The sequence below is a fragment of the Lutzomyia longipalpis genome, chromosome 1 (assembly GCF_024334085.1).
Source record: "Lutzomyia longipalpis isolate SR_M1_2022 chromosome 1, ASM2433408v1".
Taxonomy (NCBI): Eukaryota; Metazoa; Arthropoda; class Insecta; order Diptera; family Psychodidae; genus Lutzomyia; species Lutzomyia longipalpis.
Window position 1 is genome coordinate 44,330,830 of NC_074707.1, and position 19,875 is coordinate 44,350,704.

At 31.5% G+C, this 19,875-nt stretch overlaps 2 protein-coding genes across 3 annotated transcripts; one reads left to right on the top strand and one right to left on the bottom strand.

The window, feature by feature from the left end:
• Positions 1 to 41: 41 nt before the first annotated feature.
• LOC129787562 (prion-like-(Q/N-rich) domain-bearing protein 25) lies at positions 42 to 6,783 on the bottom strand. Of its 2 annotated transcripts, none has more exons than XM_055823271.1 (10): positions 6,632 to 6,783; positions 4,576 to 4,713; positions 3,536 to 3,705; positions 3,204 to 3,321; positions 2,898 to 3,128; positions 2,703 to 2,822; positions 2,438 to 2,551; positions 1,795 to 2,370; positions 1,497 to 1,643; positions 42 to 925 (listed from the first exon to the last, which is right to left on the bottom strand). In XM_055823271.1, exons 3-10 carry the CDS (start codon positions 3,656 to 3,658, stop codon positions 825 to 827), a joined length of 1,530 nt encoding a protein of 509 aa, XP_055679246.1. In that variant the 5' UTR covers positions 3,659 to 3,705; positions 4,576 to 4,713; positions 6,632 to 6,783; the 3' UTR covers positions 42 to 824. The 2 variants fall into 2 exon arrangements, with proteins under 2 accessions (XP_055679246.1, XP_055679245.1); XM_055823270.1 differs by lacking the exon at positions 6,632 to 6,783 and adding an exon at positions 6,202 to 6,335.
• A 1,240-nt stretch (positions 6,784 to 8,023) lies between these two features.
• Positions 8,024 to 19,824, top strand: LOC129787526 (serine/threonine-protein kinase dst2). Its single transcript, XM_055823218.1, has 7 exons — positions 8,024 to 8,793; positions 11,843 to 11,964; positions 12,286 to 12,484; positions 12,619 to 12,707; positions 12,780 to 12,909; positions 12,976 to 13,101; positions 13,167 to 19,824. The coding sequence occupies exons 1-7, from the start codon at positions 8,620 to 8,622 to the stop codon at positions 15,207 to 15,209; spliced, it is 2,883 nt and encodes a 960-aa protein (XP_055679193.1). The 5' UTR covers positions 8,024 to 8,619; the 3' UTR covers positions 15,210 to 19,824.
• The last annotated feature ends 51 nt before the right edge of the window (positions 19,825 to 19,875 follow it).

Genomic DNA, 19,875 nt, shown 5'->3' on the forward strand with positions numbered 1-19,875 from the left:
GAAAAACCAACAGCAAAAGTAACTTCATATATACATATGTATATAGCTCATATATTTTCCCCAATAATTGTGGAAAAATATTTTATTGATAATATTCTCAATAAACTTTTTTTTTTAGAAAGATTGAAGCAATTCTATTTTGGTTTATAGTATAGCTTTCATATAACAATAAATATTATTTCTTTATTTTTGGCCAGAAGATTGAAATAGGAATGAATATATTCGTTAAGGGAGACCGGGGCTATTTGTGTCATTTCTATAAAATAATAATAATGCAATTCTTCCGCAGTTATTATTTGCACGTATTTCAAGCATTTTTCATAAGACGCTATTATAGGTATGTAGTATAAATCAAATTTTGACTATGAAACGAAATCCAGTCTTTCTAATTCATCAAAATGTTTTTATCGAAAAATGCTAAAAGTTTCTTGAGAAAATATTTGCTTATCAAAGTAAAAGTTCTTATAATTAATTTTCTTGTGACCTTTCCGAAGCATTTCGATAAAATTTAAAAAAGTAGAATGTGTTTTAGTATGAAAATGTTCTTTTATTATTTAATTATTTAATCGTGCAAAAGTTCATCAGTGAAAGGTTTTTCTTGAGCTTTCGATTTGTATTTTCATTTTGCTTCTTTTTTTAGTAGATTACATAGTATATGCAATAGTCTGCATTTTCACATTCTCGCAATAGGATAAAATTGATTTTAATAATTTACAATTTCTTTTTGTGTGAATTTATATACAAACTTTCCAGAAGGAATACATAAGTATTTACAAAATGAAGAACTTTTTTTTTTTCAATCGTAGTTTTATATAATACAAATTTTAGTAATAAGCTTCCTTAATTGCAGCACTAGTGACTAAAAAAGCGGCTGTTATAAGTAGCATTGTAATGATTTTCAATGGACTCGGACGACCGGAAGAATCTGCAGAGAAAAGTTAAAAAAGAATAAAACATTGATTAATATTTTAATTTAATAATTATCTTTAGTTTTATTCTTAGATTAAATTATATGAGTATCTTAAATATGACCCTATTTATTTTAAAGGTACAATTTTAGAAATTTTAGAAGGTTAAGGTTTTTTTCTGGGTTTTATACTACATCTGCAGTGAAAACGAGATATACAAAATTATATATTTTTACCTGTGGCAAAAGCTATAAAAAAACCTCCACTTAAATATTCCAAAAGCAGAATTTCAAATAATATTTATATGAAATAATTTGGAATGCTAAAAAGGTGAAATTCACATATGTGTGACGAATCTTCTGTACTTTCTTACACTAAACCTTAACTCCTTGAATGTCGTGATTTCGTATCGTTTAACATTCGTTTGGTGTGACATTAAGAACACGACTAAGAGTCATGGGTAGTATAATTTATTAAATTTTATTCACTAAAATTACTATTCTATACGATTTGTATGTCTGTGAGAAGGCGTTTGAAGAAAATGTAAAGGTGACCAACAATTATATAAAATTAGTTTTTTTTACTTACTTTTATTTGATGATTTTACACATTTAATTCTCGTTGTATCTGAGTAATATCCATATTCACATTGACAAATATCATTTCTGCACTCTACTTGTGTTGAGTTATCCGTAACAAAACATTCGCTGGATTTTGAGCATTTTTCACCAAGAACTGCAAAAGAAAATTAAATTCATTGTAATTAATATTACAATTTTTCACAGATTAGAAAAATTTTTTTTCTTTAGAAGTAAAATATAATTATTTATGGGAAAATGTATAAGGCCAAAACAAAAAAAAAACGGAAATTTGATAGATAAATTACCTATCTTTTCATTGCATTTTTCATCTTTGTAGTGATTTTCCTCATCACATGCACATTCTTCATCAATACATTTTCCTAGAGGTCCAAGGAGTGGCTGACACTGTTCATTTTCTTTACATTCATCTTTATATTTGCTCGCAATAGGAAGGCACTCATTCTTAATGTGATGTGTGAAACCTACTTTGCAGCGGCACACCTTTTTCTCCTCTTCACCTGCCGTTTCATCCTCTTTATCGGCACTATCAGTAACACATTCGGTTTCATCTACTGCACAATCCTCAGTGGTTTCACAGGACCCACCAATAACTGGTTTGCACTGCCCATCCATTTCCATATAGCCATCATCACATGCACAGGTATTATCCGGTTGACATGCAGTATTACTCAGGGTACAATCTTCCTTTTTCTCACAAAATTCCCCAAGACCTTGCCTTAAGACGCACATTTGGCTGGTCTGATCATAAATTTTAAATGGATGACATGAACAACGTCGTATCAAAGGTCCATTATCACACATGGATAGGAACGGAGAGCACTGACTTTGTTGAGCACAAGATGCATTCAAGGCAAGAACATCTGTAAAAAAGAAGCAAACAAATGTTAATTTTTTATTTTAAAATTTTTTTTTTGCAATTTTACTCACTTCTAATACAAGATCGCATATTGAGTTGGTAAAAGGAATCATAAGCGCAGACACATTTATTGTTCCTGACAATGTTTGCGCAATGATCTGAACTGGCAGCTTCTTCTCCAAGCTCTAAAGAATTACAGAAAAAATAAAAAAAAATATAGGTATTAAGAATAAAATTAGAACAGTTTTAAGAAAATTGCTACACTGCTGGCCGTAAAAACACCGTCGCGTTAGAGTAGAATTATTAAACTATTATTTAAAAATAAAATAGACATACCAGCTGTACAGAAACCATTTCTTGGATAGTACCCAAGTTTGCAGTGGCAACGATCCTTAATGCATGTTGAATATGCGAGACCTTGACATGGTTCTCCGTTATTGACGCAGGGATCACCAACTATGCGAAAAATATACATTTTTAAAATTTTCTTTTTAAAAATACGTAGCATTTAAGAGAATAAATTAAACTTACATTGCACTCCTTCATCTTTCGTTTCATCACGTAATTGTCGATAAGAATTGGAAGTGCTTTCTGTTGTTGCATTTTCAAATTCCGTAAATGAAGCAGGTGAATCGATAAAGTCTGTCTGGACTTCAACTTCTTTTCTTTCACTCGTTTCACTCGTTTCCTCACATCTTCGCGAAATACACTCATGATTGCCTCCTTGACAATCGGAATTAACAATGCAATCATCACCAACGTCTATATAAAATTAATTTTTATTTTAATTAATGTGTTAAAGGTAATTTAAGGTTTCCTGTTGGAATATATACTCACTCATTGATATCCTTCGACAAATGTTCTCACCGCGATGATAGAATCCATCTGCACATTGGCATGTTCCACTCTTGCAAACCACTGACTCTCTATCGAATCCAAAATCACAATCCAAGTCCTGGATAGAGAGACAAAGAGGTTGATAAATATTTTAGGAAAACATAAAAAATTAAAAGTTATATTTCAAATTTATTTTGGACATGGTCAAAATTGAGTTTAATATTTTATAGTTGAGAGTTATTCTTGAGAATTTTGCTTATTTTGGAAGTTCGTGAATTCTTCATTTATTTATTTGCAAAAATGTTAAATAAATATCTGGAAAGATCATTTACCTCGTCACATTCAGCATGCAGTGGAAGCAATTTCCTGCAACGTCCTTTGGTGTAGGTACGCATCTCAAACTCATCCCCTTCGCATGTGCAAACATTATTCCTGCAAGTAGCTCCTGTCAGCATATGCGAACACTGAGTACCTTCTTCACAAGATTCTCCGTAGAGTGCCTCTAATTGGGAAAAAAGGGGAAAATTGAATCAGAAAAATTAATTTCAGAATACCACTATTTAGAATCGTGGGCCTGGGGTGCAGTGGATAGAGCGCTTGATTGCGCATCCAAAGGTCGCCGGTTCGAATACAGAACCCGGCAACGCGCCCCATCCGCCAACGTGCAATTAGATCACGTTGACCGGTTGGATCAGGAGATTGATACACTCCTATCCGTAAAATGGCCCACACGTGGTAGTATCTAGCAAGGCCGCCCACTACTTCTCCGCAAGGAGAACAACAACATCATATAGGGTGGCCGGCCCTGTTCCTATATGGGACGTAGCGCCAAAATATTTTTTACTATTTAGAATCAAGTTCAGTACACGTGTACTTATTTAAGAATGAAACTAATTAGTATATTGTTGTATATTTATAGACACAAAATCCTACTCTCGAAAATCAGTGACCTCATTACTTTTTGATGATGAATGTGTTCGGTAGTTCGGCCAGAGGTGAATAATTTCGTCAAATTAAGGACTGATTCGGGACTGTTTTCATTCATAAAAACGCTCACCTAATTTCCATTGAGTAATTTTGAAAATATGCGGTTATTAAAGAAGTTCATTCATCAGTGGACTCCCTCATTCTAAGGAAACAATCAGGACACGTGCGTAGTAGAGGATCAAAAATGAATTAAAATTCCCCAAAAGATATTTTACATATTCCGAGACTTGCTAAAAAAATATTTAATCTCAACAATAAATGCCTAATTTATTCAAAGCTTAATATGGGAAGGCAGCTGTACTTTGTGGGCGCTTTGAGGGTCAAAGAACTACAATAAGGAGTCAAAATTATCATTTCACTTAGAAATTAAACGCTATATACATACCTCTTAAACATCTAGTAACGGCCGCATTGAACGTATATCCAGCCTCACATTCACAATTTCCGTACGATGAGCAGTAAGTGTCATTGACTTGACTGTTACACTCAGAATCCGCAGTGCAAGGCCAGTAAACTCCAAGAACTGTTGACAAATTAATCGAAAGCAAAAGGCTAATTAATGTAAAAGAAATAGGCACTGTACCTAAGTAGTAAAGGTGCATACATAATTATACACACGAAAATGCATAAAAATCTAATTATTAATTTAAAAATAATTTAGCACGTGAAAATAGACAAAATAAGCTTTCATGTTACACACAAATGAATAAATATTCAGTAGAATCGGAAATTGTACGATGATTGATAAATTGAAATTCAGACTTATTCGTTATTTTTTTTTCTCTAGTGAAACCACTGGGACATACTTAATTCAGAAAGTTCGATGAATAATAAATAGGTAGAAAAAGTATAAGAAAAAGGAAATGACGACCAAAGTCCTCAAAGGTAGAAGAAATCGGAATACTGAATGTTAAATGATTGAAGCGGTAATAATATGATGCGTGTAGAACTCGTGTAGCCTAATGAAAGAAGCCGATAGTTAAATATTCCACCTCCGTCCTACCTAAAGCATTTTCTACCATTAATAGTAATCAATTTTTTTTTATTCTATTTTAGAGTAAATTTTGAATAGGAAAATTCTCACTGTCTCATTGCTTGAGACTTTCTTTAATTTTTTTTTCGCTGACCATTGAAGGCCACGTAATAATGAAACAATAAAGGAACACCTGGCAAAACTTGACGATATCTTCTAATAGATTTGATGATTATACGTTGTACCTACATATACGCCAGTAGGGTATAGGTATCGATTTTATGAAAAGAGTATACGACTACCTACATAAAAAAATGTCATTCATTTTTTTTGTTCGCGTAACACAAACAACTACAACTTGCAATAAAACCAATAAAACACCAGAAAAAATGCATTTTATATCATATTTTTTCACGTGTTTTTGCAGATTTAATTCTCAATAAAAATTAAACCAAAATGATGATTTTTCTTTTAAATTCCTTTAGAAAGTTTTTATTCCTGTCTACATTTTTTATTACAAAAAAAACTTTCAAGGCGAGATAATGTCCTCATTGCTATTTTTTACTCTTTGCATAATTAAAATCAAATATCGCTGTATGTATTTTACGGTAATTAGTCGCACTCGTTACACTTTTTTGCCCTATTTTTTGGATCCACAAATCGAGATACGACGACTTACATAAACACCGGTACTAGGTCAAATTTTTTTTTGGTTTGAAAAGTAATTGATTTTTAAAATCATCATAAATTTTATTATTTTGCAATAGCATGTGTGGGAAATTTTCGAAATTCTCTAATTTTTCACCTAAAAAAAATTAGAAATAACACTTTTATGATTTAAGGGAACATAAATTTGGTATCCAAGCACTTCACATATTTATGAATTACTCATTTCATCCCTTAAACTTAAAACGATTTTTTAATTAAAGTTTATTTTACGTTCCCTTCATTTTTGAAGTTCTTAAATGAACATTCATGAATTTTCTTAGATGCGTCTTATATCCAAATTTAAACACAATATTTTTTAAGAAAAAATACCTTCCTGATTTAAAAGAGTACTCAATAGAATTATGTAGATTAATTTCACTTTCATGATTTTTTAGTGAAATAAATTTTCTTCGCTCTCCTTTAACACACTTTGTGAATGGTTAGAGTGGGACTAAATAAAAATTATTGACCCGCCGTGGAATATGTATCATATCATTGATTCATTTTTGTGATGTTCACAAAGCCCCTCTTCAGTGAAAATATTATCAAAGGAAATATACCACAATATATCACACCTCTCTGTGCTTTTTCTCTCTATCACTTTGGCATCCAATACTTTATTAAAAGCTTTAAAAAGCCCTCAAAGCAATATTTTATCGACACAAAACGCAGACTAATGAAAAAAAAAGTAACACGTAACAACCCAATGTATGTTTCTTAGAGATTATTTTAAAGTCCATATTGATTTTCAAGTAGGTACCTATCCTGGATGACTAAACTAAATAACTCCGTGGCTGTTCACTTTTGAATTTTTCGTTATCAGTTGAGAACAGGTGGCTATATTATCACTCTTTTAGATAAATTGATCACATCAAATTTATTGCAAATCAATTTTTTTTTCTAAAATGAATTTTAGCTCTTCAAAAAACTGATAATTCGCATAATATAAAAAAAAAACGCGTTTTTATGAAGATAGAACGGATATTTTTACAAGAATAATTCCTCAACTTTACAAGAAAAACGAAAACACTACATAGTTTGAAATTTTCAGGTAGTGGACTAGAGAAGACAACAAGCAATTCAATGGTCAGACAAGAGACACTAATTTCTCGGGGAAATCCGGAGAATATCGGCCTGTGTATGGTATTACTTATTAATTATTAAAGTTCTCCCTATACGTACTCGCGACAACAGGGTGAAGAGCACCTTTTTGAAGGAAATTCTATCTCTCTATATTCTCCCATTAATAATTTGAAATGGAAAAATGCATTGAGCGATATTTTTGTTGCATCACCCTCTTTTAGGGGGTGAATTGTAGGTCTCTCAATTATTCACAATTTATATGGAACTCTATATCGTACAGCGAGTATAATGGGTTGACGCTGTCTCTCTTTCTAAATAGAGACATATATTGACAATGGTATTTCGCACCAACGTAATAATACCTGCTACACGTTAATTAAAAGGTACTTTTTCTTTGGATGTAAAAGAGATTTGTTAATCCACCAATTTCACGAAATTACGTTTACTCGTGTCAAAGTTTAGCCTCTATGAATGAGTTTTATTTGCGTTAAACTATTGTAGTGGAAAGAGAATAAGACGCCAATGATAAGAATATTAAAACAAAAATAAACACAGATAAGAAAATAAAAATTAGGCGTTCTTTTAATAAAATCTTGACCGTTTCTCTCGGGTTTTCCGTTAAATTGCAATAGAACGTGATATTGAATCATTTCACAGATTTTTACTGACTTGAAGAACAAAAAATATCTATAATAAAGATAAAACTCTTTCGCAGAGTAATCTTACCAAAATAAACTGAAAATAATTCACATAAAAGAAGAAAGCGAAGAAAATCAAGTAATGAATTTCCCGCGCAAAGGAAATAGCGGTCAGCGAAGAGTGGCAAAGATGGCGAATTCAAACTGTTTACTCGTCTAAAAATTCTCCAAGTAATTTTTTCCTGTTCAACATCTTCAAGAGATAGATAAATGAATGCAATAAAAAGGAAAATAATTAACACAAAATCATGCAAAAATAATAATAAAAATCATTAAACATTATTTCATTTTTTAGACGAGTCACAAAGTGGAAATTTTTTCCGTAGGATCTTCCATCGGAAAAATGGAGCACTCAAAAGAAAGTTCAGACATTGCAATGAAGATTTTGTCGTTGGGTTGTTCATCTGTCAAGTGATGTCCGCCATTGATCGAATATTATCATCTTTTTGGTCAGCAAAATTGCATTAAATTTAAGCATATTAAGCATTAAAATTTGTAAATTCTAACTTTTGCATAATGTACGAAACTTGTTTTGCAACATAGTGGTTGTGTGCAGAGAGTGCGGCGACATACTCTCACCATGGATTTGTGCTTTTTAGTCTCCATGTTTTTCCGGAGTACTCAAAACTCTGGGCCAATTTGGAATAATCTTCTCCCTGGCCCCCAAAATGTGTTTTAAGTGCCACAAGGCATGTGGGAGTGATTTCTCTGTGTTGTGTGTACACTTTTGAAGAACAATAATAAATTTTAAAAAGTGTGGGGTGTCACTTCCCGCGCCCTACGAACCCACAGTGCTAGTGCTGCAGAGTGATCCGAGTCCAAGAGGAAGTTTCTGGTGGTGTTGCGCGATTGAACTTGTGTGCCTAAACGTGAAGAGGGCCCCCCAGGATGGGTGTTGTGAATTGCTATTCATGTAGTATTCATTGGAGCTGATAGAGAAGACCCATCCTGTGCTGACTCGCCAACAATGAGCGTGAGCCAACACAGCGGTCCGGGGCCCCCATTCAAAAGGGGCCTCTCCGATCGATCAGTGACTGGATCATCATGCCGTGCCCTTAAGACTGCCGTCTCGGCGCTCTACTCCGTCGATGACTTTATCAAGGAGAAGATTGGAAGTGGATTTTTCTCTGAAGTTTACAAGGTAAAGCCCACCTACGCGCACCCCTAATGAGTCAGACCATTTGGAAGAGGAGAGACTATCCCAACTAATTTTTCGCACTTTACATCTCTATATGACCTCAATCTTCTGCTCAAATTCGACAAAAAATAGAGTGGAATCTGTAACATTAAGTGGTATTAGAGATACCTACATTTCTTGCAGAAATAAATAATGTGGAAAGCCGTAGAAATTCAATATATAGATATAGGTACACATAGCACACCTGCATAATTGAATTATTCTACGAAATATGAGTACATATTTATGTATATCGTGAGTGATCCAATATCTTATGTTACAATTCTCTGTACTTCTTCTATTTCTCTTGGTGAGAATTTATAGAACAGAATAATATGGATCATTCGTTATGGATCTCGTGGCAAATATCAAGTACCTTTTAACTATGCTAATAAATTAATTATTTTATTGAAATATATTGCTAATTTAGCCGATTAATTTTGTCTGTTTAAATGACTTTGCAGATGTAATAAAATCATTTTCTTTTCCTTCAATTTCTTTGATAAAATGAATTCCTTTATCACCCAATAGAATATCAAAATGAACTTTAAAAAAATAAAATTGAGATGTTAAAAAATCTCTACTTTTAAATATCAATTGGTTTTCTTTAGGATGTTGAGGAGATCGTTCGTTGTAAGAGAAAGAAAAGAGAAAGAGAGAGAGAGGTAAAAAGTCATATTTACATATCTGGTGCTCATTCACGACGCGGAAATCCATTATTAATTTCATTCTTCACAGTTGCTTGATCAGTGGGAATTTCATAATTTTTCTTTTCTATTTTTTTTTCCTTTAAATATGAGACGGTTTCGTCGTCAAACTCAAAGAATATTGCTCTTCTCGATTGATTAGATTACAAAACAGAGCATTGAAAAAAAAGAGAGATAAGAAAGCAGGTGAAAATTGTTGAAAAATGATGTGAGAGGTAGGTAGGGAACAAAGTGAAAAATATCGTATTCAGCGTGAGAGAGAAAATATATACGTTAAATTAACATTGCCAAAAATTCTCTTTTAAATAATTTAATTTTCATTTATTTTCATCGTTTAAAAATACGTTGTTGATACACATATTTCCACTAAAGTACTTTTTCAAGGAGCTTTAATGTTGCTTAAGTTAAATCCGTCAGCTTGTTGAGACCTTTAGGTATTTTTCTTGAAGAAGGATAAACAGATTCTCAGCTGATTTTCATTCAAATTATTCTTAAAAAAAACTCAATTTTATCTAACTAAGCTTCTTCTTCTATTGAGCAATTCATTATTTACTCATTCGTATGTCATATAAAAGTAAATAAATAAAATTAATGAAAGCGAATGCAATAAAATTTATACTAATTGTTTGATAATGAAAATAGAGATAGAAACTTTTCTTATTCTAAAGAGAGAGTACGAGAATAAACAATACTCTCTGACTGAGAAGCTTTTTGTTTACTCATAATTACTTTTCACTTTTTTTTTCAAAGAGAGCCAGGGGGTGCAATTGATAGAGCATTTGGCTTGCGTCCAAAAAGTCTTCGGTTCAAACAACGTCGTTTTTTTCTCAAAGAGGCGGAGTTTTTATTTTGATCAAGTATTTTGTTGCAATTATTGGCTGTGGGATTGTACAAAAGATCGCAACGTAGAATCCAATTGGATTGTTTTATTTTAATGGAAATTGAACAAAATATCTATTTTTCATTATGAATACTCGCTCCTATTTAAAATGATAACGGATTAGCCTAACTGAAATTGATTTTAGCTCAACAACAATCGTAAATGTAAGAAAATTCAGACTCTTAGAGATATAAAATGATTGTCCCCATCACATTTTGTGAGAACTAAAGGTGATATAGCCGTTTTAGCTCTCTTTTTGTTTTTGCACGATACTCCAATTTTATAATCTATCATGAAAATACCATAATATATACGTAACGTAATCATAAATTTTATTATCACCGTCAAAATGTGAGATCCACTTTAAAGAGTTTGATTATAGAGCCACTTTTAGGGTTCTTCGTTTGAAGTTTTCTGTTTTGTCATTTGATAGACTGTTAAAAAAAATCAACAATAAGAATTTACAGGAATGACCCTTCTGGCGCGAAAGGGTTAATGACTCAGTACATGTATTATTACAGAATTTATTGAAGATGTAAGCATAAACAATAAATGGTGTAACTGCAAACTGCAAAGCACAATGAATAGAAGACTTTGCTTAGTTCAGAGTCTCGATGGCAATAAAATCGCGTAGCTGTGGTGCCTTTTAAAGAATCTTCATAATTCATTATAATGAAGATGCTAAAAAGTTTATTATATTAAAATTCAAACTGAAAATGAAAGTTTAAATGATCAAAACTCTCTTACCTCAATTTTTTAGCATATACGTCAACAAGTTAATTTACAACCTTGAACATTTTATAATGTACTTTTATATCTACATGGTATGACTACTTGAACAATAAACACAATTAAATCTCGTCGTATTTTGAAGAGAAAAAGGGAAAAATCAAATAAATTGAATGCATTCACATATATCTCTCTTTTTTTTTTTAATTTGGAGAAATTTGTAGCATGAAAAATGTAAATTAGATTTGCGTGTGTTCATTTAAGTATAATGAAAACTATAATAAAAAAAACTAGAGAAAAACATGAAAGTGTTTTGATATTCAGTACAATTTAATTGCCCCGTATGGTATACCTCCAGCGTGTTTGATAAAAAATGATGCATTTAATCCAATATGGAATTGATTTCAATTATCTATTTAGATCGAAATTAAAATTTAAAAAAAAAAACATTAAAGTTGAATAAAACATTTTTCTTTGTATCTCCTTATGTAGGAGGTAGAATTCTTAATAGAACTGTTTGCCCTAAATCTTTTTCTCGGAATACAGCTACATAAAAATCACTCTCAAACTTAAATGCTAACCTCAGCTAATAAAATATGCAGAGATTGAGCTTTTCTACTGTCTTTAAATCATATAAATTCTCAATTTATATATTTATTTTGATCGTTGATCATTTTTTTTTAAATATTTCTTTAAGGTTACACATCGAACAACTGGCCAAGTAATGGTACTGAAAATGAATCAATTGAGATCTAATCGACCAAATATGCTACGTGAAGTACAACTGCTCAATAAATTATCCCATCCAAATATTTTAAGGTAAGTTCTTTTAATTATTTCTTAGTTTATTAGCTCTTTTTTACAACGCTAGTTAGGAGATAATAAACTTTTAATAAGCTTTTTATCTACTGTTACGTAGAAAACTAACGTTTATTGTTACGCAAAATGTGACCAAGATTAATTCCGGTACAAGTTTGAAGAGATTTTAGTTTTCTAAGAATCTCAATTAATTTTTTAAGTACCTACCACCTTCCTAAATATAAAATTTTCTATCAAAGATTTAATTTAAAAATCAGATTTCTAACATTTCTGAAATTAAATATTTATCGCTGTTCTTTTCCTACCTCATTTCTTTTGCAGCTTTATGGGCGTTTGTGTACAAGAAGGACAACTTCATGCCCTAACGGAGTACATCAATGGTGGTTCCTTGGAGCAGTTGATTCAATCGCAAGGTGACAATTTATCACCCTGTGTGAAGATAAAACTTGCATTGGGTATTTCCAGAGGAATGCAATATGTCCATGATGCTGGCATTTTTCATCGGGATTTAACAAGCAAAGTAAGCAAAATTTTTAACTTTTTTTCTAAACAAGATGTTTTTCAATGAAATCATTTTGTTTGTTTTTTAGACCACTCATTATGATTTTTTTTTTGTGAAAAAAATGTTTAATTTATGTTATATAAAATTTCTAGAATGTCCTGATACGGAGGTCGCCAGATGGACAATTAGATGCAGTTGTGGGTGACTTTGGGCTTGCTGCGAAAATTCCAAGAAAAAAGTGGTTAGTTTATTTTTTAAATTTAACGCTAATTGTGTGTAATTTATATTCTTATTTTACTTTAATTTGTTTTAGTGGTAAAAACCGACTGGATACAGTCGGTTCGCCGTATTGGATGAGTCCAGAATGTCTCAATGGGCTGTGGTATGATCAGACAAGCGATGTATTCTCATACGGAATAATTTTATGTGAACTGATTGCAAGTGTGAGTATACAAAAAAAAATTAAAAAATTCTATGATTAGTTATTAATAAAAAAAAAATTTTTTTAGATTGAAGCTGATCCAGATGTTTTGCCGAGAACAGATTCTTTTGGATTGGACTATTTAGCATTTGTGGATTTATGTCCGGCCGATACTCCACCTGCATTTTTAAGACTGGCATTCTATTGTTGCACCGTAAGTTAAACAAATAATTTAAAAAAGACAATTTTTTTAATAAAATTTTTTAAAATTATTTTCAGTATGATCCAAAGAGTCGGCCGACATTTATGGAAATTGTTAAGAAGATGACTATATTATTGGACAAAGTAACTGACGAAGATAGTATTCTGCATATTGTAACGTCTCCATTGAGTGGAGTAACGGCAGAAGATAAGGGTGGTTCCAATGGGATTGCATCATCAAATGGCATTGAAGGTGGCAAGGGTGGTGCTAATTCACTGGATGCCCAACTCCATTCGCGCACAACTGATGCGAATGAGGAGGAAGAGGGCCTTGTGCGTATGCGGAATAAGAGTGAATTGAAAGATCACGCTGCCCTCCAGCATCGACGATCGATGTCGGAGAATGTGATTGTTTTCCCGCAGCACACAACACCGAGTGACAAAGCCCGGTGTCATATGCTTAATAGGCAGATAAGAGAACCCGACTCACCTACACCCGATTCACCGACATATTCAAATGTAACACTACGTAAGGTGGCTGAGACAATGTTCCTCAAAGATCCACAGTATAAACCACGTGTTGGTGAAAATACCAAATTGAATCCATTCACAGCCCTTGCGCAATTGCGTGGCGTGAAGAAGATTCTCGGTGCTAATCCTAGTTCGTACACGGCGGGTGTGGGTGATCTGTTTAGTTCGTGCTTTGAGATGTCATCGCCATTGGTGAAGGAAGAGTGGACACCATTCGATAAGAATTGCCCTAATGGGGAGATAACTCCAAAGAGTCTTCCAAATTCACCCATAAGTGGACGAAAGGAGTACAATTGCAGCAATAAATTGGATCGAATTGCCACAGCGGATGGTGGTAATTCGAAGACAACACGAAAGAAGCAAGATGGCGAAGAAAATAAGAAGGTGGTGCTTGAATTGGATTTGCCAAAATGTACAGGGACAATCAAAAAGTTCAAAGCTAATTCCCTCTTCAGCCATCCACTCTTCAAGAGTGGGCAGAACGATAGAGAAGATCAAACGGGTAATGCAAGTCAAAATGAGCCTTCCAATGAGTGTGCCAAGGAGATGATTGAGAAGAGCAAGTCTGACTCAAGTGAGACAGTTTGCTATGAGAACAGCAAAGTACTAAATCGTCGTGGTTCCACGGAGAGTGGATTCTTTTCGTGTCTCAATGAGGATTTTTGCGGTGGAGCATCATCAGCTTCGTACAAGGCATCATGTTGTTGCTTCGATGGCATAAATGTGGAGCAAACGGATCGTATACCGTTGTGCCCATGTTGCTTCTACGGTGCACCGTATCAGACACCAAAGAAAGATGATATGGAATTGTCAAATCCAACCCTAAGTGACACTAATGGTATACTAAGGATAGAGGATACATCAACACCCGTGAGTTCCCTCAGGAGTCTCGATGATTTGGAGTTGTCGGATTCACGTAAGCAACGTTTCTACTGTCGACATCACATGATTGGGAACAATGTTGATATTGATACGCGATCCATTGATATGGGATTCATCAATAGATTGGCACTTGACTCCGAAATCAATAGTCTTATACAGAAAAGTCAATTTGCTAATCAGCTGCTCTATTGTAAAAATCGCACCTCGTCAATCTACACGGATAGCTCAGATGATATCAGCAGCTTAGCTGGGTCCGATTCACTTCTTTGGGATGATCGATCGTACACATCAATCCCCAATACGAGATCAGCGCAAATAGCAAAAATTGTTGAATATTTCGAGCGCAAGGGGCAAGCATTTAAACAATTTAGTGTACCTGAATCACTCAAAACTACACCGTCCATGCAATTCACACAGGCACAGCAACCAGCGCGTTTTGCAACTGAAAGTGCCACGAGTTCACTAACAGGGTGTTTCTCCGATATACGGCGTGATTATGGCCTAGAAAGGTGCTACGTTGACTACAACAGCCGAAATGCTGACTACGAAGCATTCTGCATGGAATTGGAAAAGAAGCCAACGCAACAGCGGCTAACTGTGTGCGAAGGTGCTGTACGATCGAAACTACAATTATTTGACAAAGTAAAGCACAATGCGTCAATTTCGGGGACAGGAAATGGGAATTCGGGTGGTGGCCAAACAGATTAGAGAAAAAAGGGATTAGATTGTTTTTCTTTAAATAGTAGAAATTGTATTAGTTTGGTCGCTTAATTCTTTTTTTTTTTTTCATTTAAAATGTATTACCGTTCACCCGTTAACATAGAAGTATACACATCGTCAAGTATGAGAGAGAGAGAGAGAATAGTTTACCTTTCTTAGAAGAAGATAATGTAATCAATGGGTCTTGTGCAAAACTTGATGATATAAATACTTGATAAAGTCACTCATAGGATTTATATAACTTTTAATTGTTTTTGTACATTGAATTAAATCTTCATTTTTTTCATATTCCAACATTAATTGAAAAGTTCCTTTTTTGTCTTTAAAGAAAAAAATTATTTAATAATTTGAATTAAATCTTTTATAAATAGAATTTCACAGAGAAATATTTTTGAAAATAAAAATTGAAATATTCGTATTATAATTGTGTAATTAACAAATAAAATTATTAAAATGTTTTTATAGCTCTTCATGATATCTAAAGATTATTATCAAATTATTTCTTTGTGCTCGGGTATTTCATTTGATTGCTATCCATTCAATGAAAGATTTACGTGAAGTTTCTGTCGTACAAGAAGGTGGATGTTCACTTTTAGATAAAAAAAAACTAACGTCCTCCAAAAAGCTATTCTTTTTACTATTTTTTTTTTATTGAAAAATGTTTTTTTTTTAACCGAGTGAAAGAAGTAAAAAGAAAAGGTTTGTTATACTGATTAAATTATTTTATGCTAAGAGCATTAACTTGATAATAATATTCAAAATAATTAAGATCCTGTGAGTGAGAAAATTGAAATGATTTGAAATACATAACTTTAAATAATATTCGTTTTTGAGACCCATTTTTTATTTCAAGTTACACAGAGATTTAAGGAAGCATATTTTTGGAAAAAAAAATTGAAAATTAATATAAAGGGCTTATCAGACTAAAGTTCCAAGTGCTTGAAACTTTCTATGCAACGTGCTATTTTCTTTCATTCTTTTCCATGTAAAATGTGGAACCTAAATTGTTCAGTTTAGACCTTTTCAAGTGTTTTAAGATCGTAATCTAGGTCTTATCTTACTACAACTTCAAGCACTTGATGCTTAACATTGTACATGGGAAAGAATAAGAGAAAACAGCGTATTCTTTCACTCGTATTCACGAAAACTAAGGTATGATAACTCCTTAAGACCCTCTTCAGACGTTAGGCTTAAGTCATGATTTTTATGTTCTCTTTTTCATGAAGAATCATTGATGTAAAATGAAACTTAAGTCTAAAGTCGGAAGAGGCTACAATTAAAGGTATAATAGTGTCAAAAAATATTATTTTTTCATTAGAATGACATTTTTTCTCAGTAAAAGAAAAGGAAAATTAGGACGAAATCTTTGTCAGGCGTAAAAGTATTTTTTTTTCTTCAGTTAAAATTGTAAACCTTCTAGTCATTTATATATTTTATTTTTATGATGTTGTTTTTAACTAAAAGAGACCTGAATGTCATATAATGGAGCATAAAAAAGTATTTTCGATTCGATGATAAAAAACAAAGACAAAGGAACTAAGAATTTGGACGAAACAAAGCTTGATAAAAATGGGTCAAGAAGATAACTAAAAAATCAAGATGAAAAAAAAACTAATGGTATTACAAACTTAGAAAAAATGTATTTTTTCTAATTTTTATTGAGAATTCTTTTTTCTTTTTAATTTGTACTAATATATGAATACGAATTTTTTATATTGTGCAAGTAGAAAATTCTTGAGAAAAAAAAGTCAAAAACGTCCATTTTATTCAACATTTTTGCTCTAATAGAGAGAGAAGGAAAAAAAAACCAAAAAGCTAATACTTTGCAATATTACAAATATTTCATATAAATTATGTTTTCGTATATCGAAAATAAAAACTTTAAGTAGATATACATTATGAATATAGTATGAAAATATAAAAAAATGAGAGATTTGGAATTAAAGTAGATTTCTTTTGCAGTATCATCTATCAAAACCTGAATGTATCCTATATAATCTTAATTTTATTGTTATTTTAGTTGTTATTTTATTTAGGCATTAGAAGCAGTCATGTAACTATATAGGAAAGCTGGTAGACACTTTTTAAGCGTTTTTTTTCATTCTTTTTACATTAAACAATTAAGTATGTTTGTGCATAGAGTTTCAGTTATTGCTCACAGAGTTAGAGAAAAAAAAAGAAAACAATCAAACCATGGCACAAGTTATTCTTTTCACGTAATTTTGCGGAAGATTTACCTACCTACCCCCAATTTGTCCCACTTGTACCTCATATGTGAGGTATTATGAGCAGCGATATTACATAAATTACGAGATAAACGAACGCATTGAGAGTTTACCAACTGTTTCTGTTTTTTTTAAACACATTATTAGTCCGTAGGATCACATTAAACAATAATTAAATATAAAAGAAAATATCTTAAATGAAATAGAATTAAAAAAAAACTTAGATGAAAAGTAATTTGTTAGAGGATAGAAAACATTGTAATAAAAAAAAATAAGTGTAAGAAAGTAATTAGATTAGGTAACATATCTTCCATTTTTTAATAACAAACAAACAACAACAAAAAATACTGTTCAATGAGACATTTGTATCATCTAATTGTCAATTATTACGAAGGCAAAAAAAAAATGTAACTAACTAATTTTTTATACAGTTAGTAATCGTACAGCGGAAAGGGAAGCGTTTAAGTTAAAAATTTCCATTTCTATTAAATCATTTCTTTTCAAACATTTATTACTCTTCGATACTTTTTTTTCCAATTGTTTCATTGCACTGATATTCATCAATTTTCTTTTTTTAATTTGGAATAAAGAAACATAATAAAAATGCATAATAACAGGGCCATGTACCTATGTGTCTATATATGTAGTATATATCCCAACCTATATCAAATTCATACACTATCTATATCTATAAAAGGAATTTGACAGTTATCTATTTAAATTAACCTTGCATCAGAGCTTCAACTCCCTTAATCTGATAAACGAGCTAGTAGCCAATGAAAACACTTTTTCCGAATATATCAGCCAATCAGGGCTCTTCTTTGAATTTCGGATTTTTCTTCTTATTTCTTAATACTTCATTTTCAAACTATTATGCATATTCTGTCCGAAGGTGGAGCTTCAGTGTTAGGTTAATTTTAATTAGAATTGAGAATATTTCTTATTTTTCTTTTATTTCTCCGGATTTTCTTCACTATCTATCCCAAAATGTATCGTCTTTGATACAAAACAGGCCTACATGTAAATATCCAAAGTTAGTCGCATTTTTGCTTAAATAATTCATCGGAGAAACTTATACATAATATAATTTAAAATGTACATAACACAGATTATTTATTTAGATAATAAAACGTAAGTTAATCCATTAGAAATCCATGTTTAGGGGAATCATCAGAAACATTAAGCATCTTTATAATGAATTTAGTAAATTACAAAAATATTTAAAGAAAATATTATCAAGATCAGAGGTTCCTCAAAATTAGAAAAATTTTAAAGAAAAAATATTCAATCAGGCCATCCTGTGGTAATTTTCCAAATTATTTAATATAAATTACTTGATGAATGTAAATTTTTAAATTATACGAAATCCATTTTCCGCAATTTTGGAAAGAAAATATCATAAATTCATTACTTATGTTAATGGTATAAATTACACGAAAATAAAACGTAAAAACGTGTATTTATGACGCCGGGTGTTTGTTCTAAGGGCATGTTTGCAATATTAATTCAACTATCTAATATTTGATTATTTTAATTTCAACAATTTCATAAACTTTTCAGTAAATTCGTACGTTTTTTTTCCTTTTTCATTCAATCACTTTCCTTAAGCAACAACATAATTTAATTGGCATACAAATTATAGTTCATAAATTCAAAATTCTATAAGAATTATTTATGTTCAAAATTACCTGCAAAGCATAAAAAGTTTATGCTAAAAAAAACTTCAAGTCAGTTATATTCTTTTCAAAAGGTAAATCCTTGTGCCCTAAACTGGAAAAATAAAACGCCGAGAAAGGAACTAAAAGAAAAATATATAAATGAGAAGGAAGATAAATAATATATATTAAAATACACTTAATATATAACCAACATTTATTAATGAATTTTGTGTTCAATAAGTGGTTGAAACACAATGGAATTGCCAAAACCAAATTATTTTTTCTATGTATGTAAAATATTAAAGAGAAATTTCAAAAGAAAATGTTTACCTGTATATTTTTTGAGAGAGAAAAAAGAGAGAGAAGTTGCTCTAATTAACAATCAAATTTTTCTATACATAAAAATGCAATATTAAAGAAAAGAAAAATATGTATTTATTTGCCACATTCTTCCATGCCAAAATTCAGAGAGAGAGAGAGAGAGAGAGAAAGATGTGAAAAGGAAATATTTTTTCATTAGATCAAATAACATTGAGTATCGAGAGATGAAAAATAAAAAGAAATATACAGTACATAGAAATTTTACATTATTTAGCTCTTAGAGTATTAAATGAAATTATTTAACTTTCCATTATAAAAATTGTTACTTCGTAATGTACATAAATAATTATATATACATAAATTATGATATAAGAGACAAATTAAAAATATTCGATTCAACAACTTTGTTTTTTTTCTACTTCACGACACTACTAAAAGAAAAAAAGGTTG